The sequence below is a fragment of the Chelmon rostratus genome, chromosome 17, assembly GCF_017976325.1.
Source record: "Chelmon rostratus isolate fCheRos1 chromosome 17, fCheRos1.pri, whole genome shotgun sequence".
NCBI lineage: Eukaryota > Metazoa > Chordata > Actinopteri > Chaetodontiformes > Chaetodontidae > Chelmon > Chelmon rostratus.
In genome coordinates, this window is record NC_055674.1 from 16,422,205 (window position 1) to 16,436,883 (window position 14,679).

At 45.9% G+C, this 14,679-nt stretch overlaps 1 protein-coding gene across 1 annotated transcript in view; it reads left to right on the plus strand.

The window, feature by feature from the left end:
* The window catches only part of llgl1 (LLGL scribble cell polarity complex component 1), a 31,980-nt gene extending 17,413 nt beyond the window's left edge, over nucleotides 1–14,567 (plus strand). Inside the window, exons 7-24 of the mRNA XM_041956829.1 lie at nucleotides 126–261; nucleotides 612–666; nucleotides 1,123–1,277; nucleotides 1,368–1,588; nucleotides 2,794–2,861; nucleotides 3,707–3,881; nucleotides 4,988–5,092; nucleotides 6,905–7,197; nucleotides 7,292–7,442; nucleotides 7,531–7,669; nucleotides 7,751–8,064; nucleotides 8,157–8,348; nucleotides 8,449–8,521; nucleotides 8,668–8,782; nucleotides 9,372–9,436; nucleotides 10,907–11,042; nucleotides 11,136–11,218; nucleotides 12,402–14,567. Coding sequence (XP_041812763.1) covers nucleotides 126–261; nucleotides 612–666; nucleotides 1,123–1,277; nucleotides 1,368–1,588; nucleotides 2,794–2,861; nucleotides 3,707–3,881; nucleotides 4,988–5,092; nucleotides 6,905–7,197; nucleotides 7,292–7,442; nucleotides 7,531–7,669; nucleotides 7,751–8,064; nucleotides 8,157–8,348; nucleotides 8,449–8,521; nucleotides 8,668–8,782; nucleotides 9,372–9,436; nucleotides 10,907–11,042; nucleotides 11,136–11,214 — 2,472 coding nt within the window. The 3' untranslated portion in view covers nucleotides 11,215–11,218; nucleotides 12,402–14,567. The remainder of the gene's footprint in view (nucleotides 1–125; nucleotides 262–611; nucleotides 667–1,122; nucleotides 1,278–1,367; nucleotides 1,589–2,793; nucleotides 2,862–3,706; nucleotides 3,882–4,987; nucleotides 5,093–6,904; nucleotides 7,198–7,291; nucleotides 7,443–7,530; nucleotides 7,670–7,750; nucleotides 8,065–8,156; nucleotides 8,349–8,448; nucleotides 8,522–8,667; nucleotides 8,783–9,371; nucleotides 9,437–10,906; nucleotides 11,043–11,135; nucleotides 11,219–12,401) is intronic.
* The last annotated feature ends 112 nt before the right edge of the window (nucleotides 14,568–14,679 follow it).

The following is a 14,679-nucleotide window of genomic DNA, read 5'->3' on the forward strand; positions in this document are numbered from 1 at the left end:
GGAATTTTTTCACATTATTTTCTGGTATTTTTAGCTGGATTTCTTCTGCTATGAAACCTGCTGATGGCTCTTTGTATACTTCTGTCTGTCTGTGTGTGTGTGTGTGTGTGTGTGCCCCCCTGCAGCAGCTGGAGAGCCTGGTATGGGAACGATCCGGAAACTTGTTTGTCAGTTCCCATAATGATGGGGGTTACTCCGTGTGGGCGGTTACTAATGGCAACACCTATAATCACCAGCCAGTGTCCTCCACCATCCCATATGGTGAGAAGTGCACACATCGCACACGGACACACACAAAGGCACACACACCTCGTCTGTTTGAGGCATGTTTAAGCACGGCGTCATGCAGGTCTGGTTCAAGGTGCTGGTCTCATCCACAAAGACCAATGTCATGTGAGTGACAATGGCTTAGTGACCCACGACTGCTGACATGCTGTGACTCACAGTTACTCGTTATCATGGTGGGAGTGAGCGTGATGATGATTCAGAATATTTGTGGGAAAGTTAAAGCTTTCTTCTTTAGAGTCTCCTCTCTGAAGTCTTATTTTTCACCCTCTCGTTTTAGTCTGACCAAACCCTCTGAAATGTTTGTTCATAATTGTCTGTCACAGGTCCATTTCCTTGTAAGGCTGTCAACAAGATCCTGTGGAGGACAACACAAGCAGGGTGAGTGTGACGTATAACTCCCGTCTGAGTGCATTTGAGTCCTGCAGTCTGACCGGACATTTTGTAACACAGCGCCAGTAAATCTTTACTCCTGTCTTTTGTTTCATAGTAAGACTAATTTTTGCTTTCTTCATTGTCAGTGTTCCTTTTTCCATTTTTATAATTGCATTAATGCAGTTTCACCTGGACTTTATGTTCCCATTAATCCAAAAGCTGTTATCTCGTTCCCCAAGAAGACTATTTGCCATAGTTTACAATAAACAATAGCAGTGCTAATAAAGAGTGATTAAAAAGTGAAGAGAGAAATGTGCTCATAATCAACAGCTCATTTATCTAGTTAACAAACCCTCCCCCCCTTATGATGGTGATTATACCGGAAACATTCGCTCCATGTTGTTCTAGCTGAGAGAGAGAAGCACTGCAAATGAAAACTCTTTTCTCCGTGCTGCGTTTCAGATCTCCAGTGTTGTTATACAGCGGAGGGATGCCCAGAGCCAGCTACGGTGACCGCCACTGTCTGACCATCCAACAAGACAAAGACCACGTCACTCTGGACTTCACGTCTCGAGTCATTGACTTCTTCACTGTCCACAGCATAGAGCAAGAGAAAGGTGAGGAGGAGGCCACGTCTATGGATTTCTTCTTTCTTTCAGCTGCTGGATTAAAAGTCTAAATGTTTGTCTCGTCTCTACTTCCTCCAGAGTTCGACGAGCCGTCTGCGTTGGTAGTGCTACTGGAAGAAGAGCTGGTCGTGATCGACCTCCAGACCCCCGGCTGGCCATCGATGCCCACTCCCTACCTGGCTCCTCTCCACTCCTCAGCCATCACCTGCTCCTTCCACATCTCCAGCGTTCCCCCCAAACTGTGGGAGAGGCTGGTGAACGCCGGCAAAGCGCAGCAGGGCCGACAACACGCACACGGGGTGAGAAACGCGCTGTGATCTGCAGAGCACTGTTTGATAGGTTGAAGAAATTCCTGATTTTGTAGCTGTCACTACTCTTCAAATATGATTTAAGTACTTGGATATATGTTCTTAATCCATTTAGTCCAGTGAGTTAACACAAACAAAGGCTAAACCCATTATTTGACCATGTGAAATCTTTCTTAGATACAATACTTAAATGTTTTTTGTGGAATCAAAAATGACAAAATACAAGTTTCAGACGGACCATCATCATTTGCATGGACTCTGTTTTAGGTGCAGCTTATTTGCATTGATTTGGTTGCTGCGTCATTAATGCATTTCTCGCCATTTTTTAAATTAGTATTTCAAATATAATTTGAGGACAAACCCCTTGAGACGCACCATTGTGTTTTCAAGGAGGTTTCTGGAACATCTTTTGATATCGCGTTGCCGGTGCTCCGCCGTGGCCGTGGCAGGACACCATGAACGACAGGATTATTCTGTAAATTGGTTTACTCATGGCAGCGGGGATATTCAATCACAGGAAATCCAAGATGCATGTAAGCAGCTTAACCTGAGAATGCCTTAAACAGAGTATGGCCGATAGCCAGGCCTGCTGCTCATGCTTTAAATGTAACACCATCAACACTAATTGCCGTCTATACACTTTGTGTATACTTAGCCGCCACCTTGTATATGGTGTAACTAGGTAATAAGTGAAGTTTTTGAATTCATCCAAGTAAAGGTTATTGCAGTTATTACTCACAGCTGGCAGCCGAACAGCTATGAGGAAACGGACAGGAGTGTGACCGTCAGCCTGCTGGTAGTGCGCTAACTTAAAGAGCAGGTGTAGGCAGTTAAAGGCTTTGCAAAGGCTTTGTAGCTTAGATCAGCTGTTTGATCAGTGGCAGATTAGACTAACACACACACAGAGACACACACACGCACACAGCTGGTACCCTCCTAAATCATCTGTCTGCCTGTGCGAGGCCAAACCAGAGGCACTGGCACTGTGACAGAGCTGGCCCGACAGAAGCGCTGTGAGTTTTCTGTGTTTCTGTGCTCACATTCTCGTCCGTGAGGGCATGCCTGTGCGTCCAGGCCAGTACATTTTCAGCTGGGGTTGTGATCAAACAGAAAGGGTGAGGGGTAATATTTCTCTTTCAGCTTTTCAGTATGATCAGGTTCTAACTTTCCCCCCAATCACTGTTTTGTTTGTGCAGAGTTGGCCCATATGTGGAGGGAAAAACCTGGCACCTCCACCCAAACAACAAGAGCTGCTGCTGACGGGGTATCTGCACACACACAAGCACACACACACACACACACAAAATGTGTAAACACATCACAGGCTGTGTCCACACCGCAGGTGGATACAGTTTTTATTTTTGCTTCCTGGCACAGATCTGTCGCTTTCTATTAAGTGAAATAACTAAACTGCACCTGAACCACGTTGATATCCTGCTTGTGACTTTTCCTGAAACTCTGAAGCTAGACTTCATCAGCATTGCCACGGCAGTAAGAAAACCCCGACCGTTGGCAGAATGTTGCACGCTACAGATGTTTGGCAGAGCTAGCACTGGCAGAGCGCACAGTTAGAAACAACTGCGCGAAGGAAGCGAAACAGCTGGACTGACTGGAATGCGGGGAGACACCACAGTTTAAAGAAAACTGGAAAAAAAACACAAGTTGACTGAAAATTGTGTGAAACCAGGAGGAGAAAGCATGTTGAGATTGTTGGGTGGATTACCAGAACATTTCAGTACAGACATACACGTTCCTCAGAGGCTGATGTGAAATAGCTTTGGACTTCTTGCACCATCATCAGGTCAAAAATTCAGCTTCAGTTGCTCTTTGTTTAGTGCAATTTAGCAAATGTCAGCATGCTAACACACTAAGTTGTTAACCGAGCCGAGTATTATTCTAAAGATGCTTTGTACAGGATAAGATGACGCATTACAAGCTGTGCCAATGCAAACATTTCTGGCTGGAGTTTGACAGCATATTAAAAACACCTGTCAGTATACTATTATGCAATATAGCTGAAGTTAAATCAACACCTCATTGATTCAGTCTAGACAGAAACTGAACATTATTTACTGCAGGAACATTTCTTTGACTGTTGCGTGTTCACAGACATGAAGACGGCACTGTGCGTTTCTGGGATGCGTCCGGCGTCGCTCTCACTCCGCTGTACAAACTCAGCACGGCCAATGTCTTCCACACCGACTGTGACCCTAGCGACGATCCCCAGGACCCTAGCAACGACCCAGACATGCAGCAGGAGGAGGAATGGCCTCCCTTCAGGAAGGTGAGAACTGAGGAGGCGTGCGTGAGAGGAGGGGAGCTGAAGAGAGAGCATGAGTCTGGAGTCTGTCCTCTGGAGAGCAGGCACAGGATCTTATTTTACAGGCTGCACACACACACACAGAGTCAGGCCTGTAACAGTACATCTGTGGCCTAATTTTCTCATCTGGTTGTTTTCATGTGTTTGGTTTTCAGACAGACCCACCCCATTGTTTCTATCATTAAACTTGCCTCTGAAGGCACCACAGTCTGATTCTGTTTTTAATGGCCTGCTCTCCGCACAGGACTGCATTTAAATAAACCGACTGAGCACCGGGAGGCAGGATTTCACATCGGGGGAGTCTGACAGAGTAGTTCAGCTTTGGCAAATTGCTGACAGGAAATGGAGATGGGTCACGAAGCGAAACACTTGATGAATGTTAACATCAGCTGGATGAGAAAGATAAACTGGGCTCAGTAATAAAGAGTAGAGGCTAATCTTGAGTGATATATTTAACATTGAACCAGAGATTAAATTAGCCTTTAGCCCGTTTTCTCCTTTAACTCTCTTCTTCCTATTCACTCTTTGGCTCCCCCCACCTTTCCTCATGTATCCTGTGGTAACAGAGCTGCATGTTCAGGAATGCGGTCCTCATATGGGATGAAGAGCCTTTCCTTTTTTTCCCCCTTTGTAATGAAAACCAGACCCATCAGCCCACTCTTTCTGTGCATGTGTGTGTGTGTGTGTTAGTGACCAAGATCTCCTACTCCTTGTTTTGCCAAGACACAGCTCCCATGTGAGAGGAGTTTCTATTGAAATTCCTACTGTGTGTGAGAGACAGATTAATGCGCATGTTTTGCTGAGTGGGGAAAGGGGGACAGTCCTGGCAGGAGATCTCCAGGAGCTTCAGAAGGGCATTTTGACATCGTGCTCCTCAACTGCATTTGTTTGTGGTCAGTTCAGATCACAGATTTAGATTTATGAGATAAAATATAAGAAGGGAACGCTGATGAGGAGCAGTGTTGTCCATGAAAGGCTAGCAAATAAAACCCTGCTTGAGCAGAGTGTTGCTTTGCGTTTATCCTGCCAGTGTCCTAATATAACGCGTGTGCGTTTGTGTGTGCGTGTAGGTGGGCTGTTTTGACCCGTACAGCGATGACCCCAGGCTGGGCATTCAGAAGATCAATCTCTGCAAATACAGCAACAAGCTGGTGGTGGCTGGGACTGCAGGACAGGTAAAGATCTATATACATGCAGAGGTGTGGAGCTCTGTCACACTACGTCTCAGGTCATTTCTAGATGACACAGAGCAGTGAGGGTTTTTTTCCTTGTTATTTCTCCGGCTGTATTTTTAAGTATGGCTTAAAACCCCAAAATGTGTCACAGGTTTAAATCATTCACGTCTGTTAAGTAGAATTAGAAATTTGAATTTAAGAAATTATCAACATGATAGAATAATGTCTTTTTTATGTATGGATTTCTGTCATTGAGCTGTGCAAGGTGAGATATCACACAACATAGAATAAAAGTATGTGATAACTTGCTAATCCTTTTTTGACATCTACTCAACTGAAAACAACACAAAGACAATATATTTAACATTTGGCCTCATCAGCTTCATTCATTTTTGTTAACATCTGCTTATTCTGAATTTGATGCAGCAACATGTTTGAAACTAGTTGGGACAGGAGCAACTAAAGACTGGGAAAGTTGTGGAACGCTCCAAAAACACCTGTTTGGATCATTCCACAGGTAAACAGGTTGATTGGTAACAGGTGATAGTTTCATGATTGGGTATGAAAGGAGCATCCTGGAAAGGCTCAGTCTTCACAAGCGAGGACGGAGCGAGGTTCACCACTTTGTGAACACATGATTGTATAAAGGATGTTACTACATGGGCTCAGGAACACTGTAAAACTGTTGTCAGTACACACAGTTTGTCCCAGCTGTTTTGGAATCAGGGTTGTATACATGCAGTGGCCACACACTTTGGTACAATATAAATAATGCAGGTTAATTCAGGAACACTTTGCCAGTTGATAGCAGACCAATCATATCAGCAGCATGCCCGTGTGTGCATGTAATTTACTGTTTCTCTTGCCAACAGTTAATTTGCTGTTTAACTAAATGGCCTTTTGTTGTATTTTCTCTGGATGAGAAGAAGCTGGCTGATTAACTTGGCAGGCAGGGAGTTGCAGCTGTATTCACACAAGCGCTCTCACACTTCTTGGCCACTCAGCTGTGATGAGTATCGCAGGACTAAATGGAAGTATGTTATTTGCAACAAGACCAAAAGTCCCAGCAAACTGCACTGGGGTGTTTATGCTCCCCACAGTAAAAAAGCATTAGACTAAACAGGTCAAATCAGCAAGCTGGCAGTTTTGCTCATGTAGTTTTTGTAGAAGTTGGGGGTGAAAATGTTAATGAAAAAACCTTTGGGCCGAAATTCACAGAGCTCGTCCTTTGGGGCACATCAGTGTGCTCAGCAAATTTCACAGCACTTGGTGAGATTATGAGATATCTTGTGTGCAAAGTTGACATTGGCTGAGGGCGATGACCGTTTTCAGCCTCAGTGGAGCTTGTGCTCGATAGATTTCACAACAGTTTCCCCTTCAGATGTAGATATTTCTGTGTTTTTTGCTGATACTGGTCTAGAGGAAAGGTTAGGGGATCTGAAAACACCAGCATTCATCTTCTGGACACCATCAGTATTCATAGTAAATAAAACATAATGTTTTCATGGGCTACTGCACAGAAATGCACTACTTCCTGGTTTGAAAGTGAGTATTCAGACTCTTTGAGCTGTGCACAGAGCAGAAAGTACCACTAGCAGGCAAATAAATGGCCAGCTCTGACTGAAGTGCCTCAGCTGATAAGAAACTGGCTTTTTACAAGCTGTTCTTACGTTTTTGTCAGCCGCTCCACCCTCCCTTACTGCTGCGTGTTTAGATGATGGAGGGTTTGATCTCCTGTCAAGCAGAAAGCAGGTACTGAAATAAAAAAAGGAGACGAGTCATGGTGCGTCTCCACTTCCTGTAACTCTCCAGGTGATCGTTCTGGGTTTGAGCGACGAGCGTTCGGACCACTTGGTGGACGTGTCGGTGGTTGATCTGCTGCAGGACAGGGAGGGCTTCACCTGGAAGGGCCATGACAGGCTGGAGCCGCGGCTTAAACCCGCCCCCTTCCCGCCGGGCTTTCAGCCGCTGGTGCTGGTGCAGTGCCTGCCGCCGGCCTCTGTCACGGCGGTGGCGCTGCATGCAGAGTGGAACCTGATCTCCTTCGGGACGAGTCATGGATTTGGCCTGTTTGACTACCACAGACGAAATGCTGTGCTGGCCAGGTAGCTATTTATTTAGATTTGGTCTTTAGAGATATCAAATTCACCATACTGTGATCCAAAAAGCATCACCCTGCTGCTCTTTATGTACTCTCAGGTGTACTCTGCACCCTAACGACTCTCTGGCCATGGAGGGCCCCCTCTCCAGAGTCAAGTCCTTAAAGAAGTCTTTACGACAGAGCTTCAGACGCATCCGCAAGAGCAGGGTATCAGGGAAGAAACGCACCATCACCACACCCACCAGCAAGGTAAGTGACCGTCTGTTTGGCAATAAGAGGGTCATGCAGAACATCCAGACTGAATCAAGTAAACATTTTGCGACTGTGTTGTGTGCAGGTCCAGGAGGCCAACGCCGCTCTAGCAGAGCAGGAGGATGTGGCTCCAGTACAGAGGAGGATTGAGCCGCGGTCTGCAGACGACTCGCTGTCCGGAGTGGTCCGATGTCTCTGCTTCGCCGACACCTTTCTGCGTGACGGTGTGTTCACTTACTCGTTGAGTAAGCCTCGATTTAGCATTTCTGTATCAGTTCCCTGGCGCTAACTTCCACATCCACCAGGTACACATCACGGCCCCACGCTATGGGCGGGCACCAACTCGGGCAGCGTGTATGCCTATGCCCTGGAGGTGCCCGGCGTGGGCTCGGGGCGCGTGAACGAGCGTGGCGGAGCGGGCGAGAGCAGCGTGTGCGTGGAGGCGGTGTTGGGTAAAGAGATCCAGCTGATGCACAGGGCCCCCGTGGTCTCAATCTGTGTGTTGGACGGCCGGGGGAAGCCGCTGCCGGACCCGTACGAGGCCTCCCAGGACCTCGCCATCGCTCCGGATATGACCAACGCTCACTCAGTCCTCATCGCCTCAGAAGAGCAGCTAAAGGTGAAGACACCTGTGTCCTGAAAGTGGGCTCAAGAGACTGAAAGAGCGATGATGTAACAGATCTAAATCCAGCCTCCGCTCTCTCTCTCTAGGTGTTCTCTCTCCCCAAGGTGAGCGCTAAGACCAAGTTCAAGCTGACGGCGCATGAAGGCTGTCGGGTGAGGAAGGTGGCCCTAGTGGTCTTCAGCTCCACAGCTCAGGAGGACTACAGCGAACACACACTGGTCTGTCTGACCAACCTGGGCGACATGCACCTCTTCAACATACCTGGCCTTCGACCACAGGTAGGGTTTGGGAGATTGTGTGTGTGTGTGTGCGTGTGTGTGTGTGTTACTGAACTTTCATGACGCACTGGTTATTATTGTCCGTTTTGTGCGGCTTTAGGTTCGCTACGACTGCATCCGTAAAGAAGACATCAGCGGCATCGCGTCCTGCGTCTTCACCAAGAACGGACAGGGTGAGGACACTGCAGGTTGATTAAATGAAAATGTGCTGAACCTGGAACAGTAAAAATTGCTCGTTCAGGCACTGAAAGTCACAGCGAGACCGAGAGCGCTCAGAGCCATAACTGTCTAATCATCGTCTGTTTGATCTCCCACGCAGGGTTTTACCTGATCTCTCCCTCAGAGTACGAGAGGTTCTCCCTGTCTGCCAAGGTCCTCACTGAACCGCTCTGCTCTGTTCAGCTGGACCGGCCGCTCGAGCCCACACCTGCCAGGTAACACACACACACGTACACATATTTAATAGTATAATATTAAGATTGTTCTTTATTTGGACACATGTAGAACTTCCATTCATCCTCATCATTTACGATTGGCTGATTTTGCTTTTGCTGACTACATCCCTGATGTTTTTATTGCACACTACTGGGTCCATCAAACTTTTCCCAACTTCAAAATCTGGTCCAATGAAACCTAAAGATCCTCTGTACTGACTTATATAATGTTAATGATAAAATAATCAGACAGGAATGTCTCTTGTTGGTTAGCCAGCAAATTAGATACCTGATTAATCAGCGTACTTCATCACATTGATGCTAAAAAATCCAGTTTTGCCTTAAGGCGTACCTGCTCATTGAAATACCCCATTTTCCAGGGGCACACTGTAAGCCTATTAAGGACTGTTGGTGGTCCCCACATTGGAAACCACTAAACCCACTGTTGGTAATGGTCTCTCATGGTTACCACCGGCTCAAGGCACTCCGCTGCATGTGAAACCAAAGAAACGATACTTTCTCTGGTATTGCTTTGTTATTGCTCCATCTACTGCCAAAGCAAATGGTGCTCGCTCATGTGTCTCCTCAGCGAGGGCACGACGACGCAGCCGCAGGCCAACGGAACCCACAAGAACCAGATGGGCCAGGCTGAGGGTAGGTCCACACACACACACACAGGGCTCTTTCTCTCTCCTCCCCCTCACTTGTTATTTCTCTCCCCCTGTCTATTCCTGCTCTTCATCACTCTCTCTTCTCTCTCCGAACCTCTTAAACTGCGAGCAGGCCTTGCAGGGGTCCCCCTCTGGTCTCCATAGTAACCATTCAGTATGCCCCAGTTGCCTCTCTTGCCCAGCACCTCCTTCCCTGGCAGGAAATAAAGGTTGTTTTGGAGACCAGAGTAGTTTTTGTTTATGTCCGAGTGGGCCTTTCACCTGGCGCTCGCTCCATGTCGAAAACACAAACTGTTTTAATGTCTCTTCCATTTTGAAATATTACAATCATTTATGCGCCATCAAACACGTTTATGTTGACAGGAAATAAAAACACGTAGAAGACTTGGCAGGCGACTGTTTTTGATAAAGGCTGCCCACTCCACGTTTGATCATTTGTAAGCAAAGAATAGGGGCTGACAGTTAACGGTGAACCGGCCTGATTTTACACAGTGCGACCGCATATGTGTTTAGAGTGGTATAAATTCTTGCTCCACAGGGAGCTGCAAAGTCTGACAAATTGCCTCAAGTGATGTCACTTGAGTCAGCATCAGCTGGGTCTGGAGGTGTGGAGTTAGAAAGAAGACCTCTGTAGCCCCTGGAGGCTAGCAGCTCGAGGCTGCATCAGCTGCTGAATCTCTGATCTGACTGTGGGTGAAGTAGGTGGCAGGTGTTGACAGGAAAGAACAATGACATTTTCGTCCACTAGAGGACAGCACAACAAACTGCAAATACATTGACGTGCCATTAGTTTACGATGTTGACACGTTAAATTTAAAAACATTTGCCTACTTGCTGCACACATCCAGCAAACACAAAGCAACATTAACATTCATTTGGAGTCATATTTTATGTCCACCTGGTGACTTTAAGTCCAATATTCACTCCAACTATTTAATTAAATATTTGTCTCTTCAGTGACTAAATGCTCCACTATGTTCACCAGCTAGTTGCTAACCTTGCTTGCCTGCAGTTTGAGCAGGTAGTATATAGAGGATTTTTAGTTTTTTGCTGAAAAAAGCTGCCTGTTTTATCTGGAAACAACACAATGAGAGCGATGAGAGCGAACCAAAACCACAGACAAACGAACAATGAGCTGCTAAAAAGCTCTGCAGAGATAATTTTCTCTGGGTTTGTTGCTACGAGTTACTCCTTTCATGTTCCAAGACGCCCATTGTCATTATTAAAATATACACTTAGAGCAGCTTCAAGTGATCAAAACCGGATTTATTACACTCAGAAACACTGTTTTGGTGCCAGAGATGTGACAGATGGTTTCACTGAATTCTCTGTCGAACCAAATTATGATAAAGCAAAACTGAATGAACTCGATCCTCCAGCAGCACACACCACCATCAGTCAGCCTGACGTAGAAACATCCTGCAGCCCCCTGACTCTGGGTTTCTCCCCACAGGGCAAATAGAGGAGCCTCCGAGCGCCCTGTCCTCTCCCATCCTGGACACCCCGCTGGACTCCCCCCTCAGCTGCGCTGACCTCACCCTCGACTCCACCGGAGAGCTGACTGTGGAGGACGTCAGGGACTTCCTAACGTAGGCATTCACGTTCACATGCGCACGCACACACATTTCAAAATGCAGCCTGAGCCTGAAGATGAGCTTGTGCTTTATGTGTGTGCCGCGCAGCACTGTGGACGAGGCAGAGAACAACCTGAAGAACATCAAAGAGGAGGAGGGACGCTCGACTGGCATCCTCATTAACTGAACAGGTGAGAAACGCACACATCAACGCGGGTGAGCTGCTTCCTATAACGTTCCTATAACGCAGATGCATCAGCTCACGGTTAGACAGAACACACACACACGGACACACACACCTGTTTCTAATGCAGCTGGTCCAGAGCGTGCACACATCAAAGAGTTGCTCTGTCGTAGAGCTGCATTCCAATAACAAGCCCTCCACTCCGTGCCTTTGAAAAGCCAGCGGAGCAGAAATCTTCTCCATCGAGGCCAATTTGAACAGACTTGCGTGCTTTTGCAGAGTTTCATGTTCTGTAGCTCAGGGCAAGTTTTCACTTCCGCTTCACTCTACCTGGGAGACGGCCCAGGGTTCGTTTGGGGAGCCTCTTCATTCGCTCTACCAGTTCACATTCCTCACAGTTATGTGTTACTTTATTCTATTTCTTTCTTCTTTTCCTTGTCCCGAGCTGGGGCTGACCCTGCAGTAGGACAGGCAACTTTATCTACTCAAAAAAACAGTGCTGTGAGGCTGATCACAGCCTTTATACAGCTGTTACCAACACATGTGCAAATGTATTAGAGAAAAAGAAGAAGAAGGGCGATTATCATCATGGCTGAAACTTGGTTGTGTAATGACTGGAAATCGCAGGAGCATCTATCCTGTACTGAAATGTGGGAGCTTTGCTTGGTATAAAGTAATGAGTGTGTGGTGGTCGCCTGCTCTCATCCATTCAGCTGCATTACTGTCTGCTCTCACAGGAGCCATAAATCAGGAGGTAACGGTTGCTGGCGTCGCCGTCCTCCATCTGTTTGTCAACACCTTCATTTTTAAACTCTCTGCTGTCCTCTGCTGGTGCCGTCTGAAAGTACAGCGAATGCGCCTTCACATTCTGTGCTGCATGTTTGCAAAATATTCAATTTACTTATTGACAGTATAGACTTTTTTAGGGCAGAAAGATTTTCATTGAGTAATCTGTTGTGTTTTGATTAATCATGTTTTGATCTAAAAAATATTCACAATTGCCAGAGCCCAAAATGACATCTTCAGATTGATCATTTTATCCAAAACTGTCAGATACTGAACATGAGGTATTTGCGTCACTCCTTCTGGTGTCATTGTTTACATCATTTAGCCGCTAAGCTAACCGCGGCTAGTCGTAATGTAAAAGTGATTTATTTTTTGCTCATACTGTCTTCTGATTGTTGTTGAAGTATTACAGGAAGGGGCTCAAGTGGTCTGGATGGACCGGATTTCAGTGCTGGACCACAAACATCTCCCATCAGCCCACTGTGGAGCCCCGAGCCAGCACTCGCACTCTCCTGTCAGCCTGGCACAAACTGGGAGGAAAGCCTTAATATGGACGAAGAATACAGCAGTAAAGACTCTTGTTGTGGTTCCTCTCATCGGAAGAACTAAATCTTCTTCTTCTACAACCACTTTGGAAACATGACGTTGCCTCCTACACGGAGACAGAGACAGCCTGGATGGACCTGATCATGACTTCGAGAACTGAAAACTGGAATTTCCGTGGTCCAGCTCGCCGCTCTGCGCGACCGTTCCTCCTCGGCTCTTCCCCTGTGGACTGGACGGTTACGGGGCGCTCTCCAGGCGTAACGACTGTGGCTCAGCCTGCGAGGAAAGAGCGGTTACATTCTGCACAGGAGACCCACCGGTGACGTTTCTGTGTTTTTGTATTTCGTGCTGGGATTAGTCCAGATTTCCCCACAGTTGGAACTTGAATTGGCGGTGGCCAGATGTGCTTGTTGATTCCTCGTGCACAGCGGTGGATGTGTCGGACTGTCCTGCACGCTGCTCAACACCACCACGGCCCTGTGAATGACCCCTGTTTGTGAACGGAGGAGGGTATCCACCAGAGACTGAAAGAGAGCGAAACTAGCAAATGAAGTATTTTGAATATTTGAGTATTGAAAGGTGTAGCATTTGTACTCTTCCCCTCTGAGGTGCCATTAAGGGCAGTTGAATTGCCTCAGCCAGCGCGTGAGCTGGTGCATAAATCAGCTGTTTTCAGGTATGTTAATACACACAAGCACATCACCACCAAGGTCTCAAGAAGCTCTCTGTCTGCTCTGTTGGTGTTGAAGTGCTGGAGTAATGAAAGTGGTTTGTATTGCAGAGATCGATGCTTTATTAAATACGTTTTGTACGGCTTTTGGACAAAGTAAAAACTAATTTAATGACAAATGTAGTTGGGGATGCGAGAGGAGAGAATTCACAGCGATATGAGAGGGAACCTGCTGGCGATGAGGGAAGAGAAGGTGGTGCTACCGTATTTAGGACGAGAGCAGATTTAGGTGGAGTACTATTTTTGACACTTTTTTCAAATACCTTTATTGTAAATGCATGGCTTGAGTTGCAAATACATCCTGTATGTCTATTCTGTTTTTAGCAGGCAAAATCAGTCAAGTGCAAATTGAGCCATGTGTCACATGAGAAGGAGGTGGGCAGTGATGTCAGTGTGGAGGTCTAATGGTACGACACACCTGCGGTGAACTCTAGAGTTTGAGAATAAAGTTTATTTTTATTCTCATTTTCTGCTCTAGTTTGGTAAAAAAAAAACAAACAGCATTGGTGAAAAGAAAAAAAAGTTCTCAGTTATTCAGAGATGAAGAGACGAAGGTAAAGGATGTGGTGAAATGAAGAGTCTCCAGCTGTTAAATCCTCCCTCCTCTGTTAATGTTACATCATCTCATGCAGAAATCTTTTTGACGGGACTCAGGGAAGTGTGGCAAGGGAAGCAAAGTCAGTCTGAATGCTAAGTGTAATGTACTGTGTACTACGATGCACCCAGGAGATGTCTTTTTTTGGGGTTTCTGTGAATCGGTGCATTCTGGGTAAAATTGGCTAGATGCAGAGCTTTGATCACCAGTGTTTTTAACCCTTTTCTTTTTTTTAAATGAAAGTTTTACTGTGTAAAAACAGAAATATATACAGTATCCATACCTAGGGTTTACAGAAGACAGGTTTATAACAGCAAGCCGATGATAGTCAGATGTTAGAAGTAGAACCTGTTGTAGCCTAAAAGCCGCTCAGTATTCAAACTTTCTGATCACCTCACAAAAAACAAAATAAAAAGTAAAAAAGGGACCTCACTATTAACTAATGTAGCTCAACAGGTAGGCATCATGTTAATGTTTTGTTGTTTTTTTTTATTTTTTGTTAGCTTTTTTTGGTGCTCTGGTTGACACACAAATAATTAACCCTTTGATGCTACAGCTGGCACGATTTACCTTTTTAATTTCACCATGAAGATGAATTTGTTTCTACTTTGTCATTCAGTTTTGTGTGTAGGATTTTAATCGGGTCGTTTAGCATTTTGGCTGATGAAGAATTGTGAATGTTAATAAAATTATTTACTCTCTCTATCAGGCGTGTCTGCTGGGTGGTTTAGACTGAAGTGTTGACTCACTTTTAAAAAAAGGATTTCAGTGCTTCCTTGTGGAAACCAGGCTCCTACATGAAATGTAACGT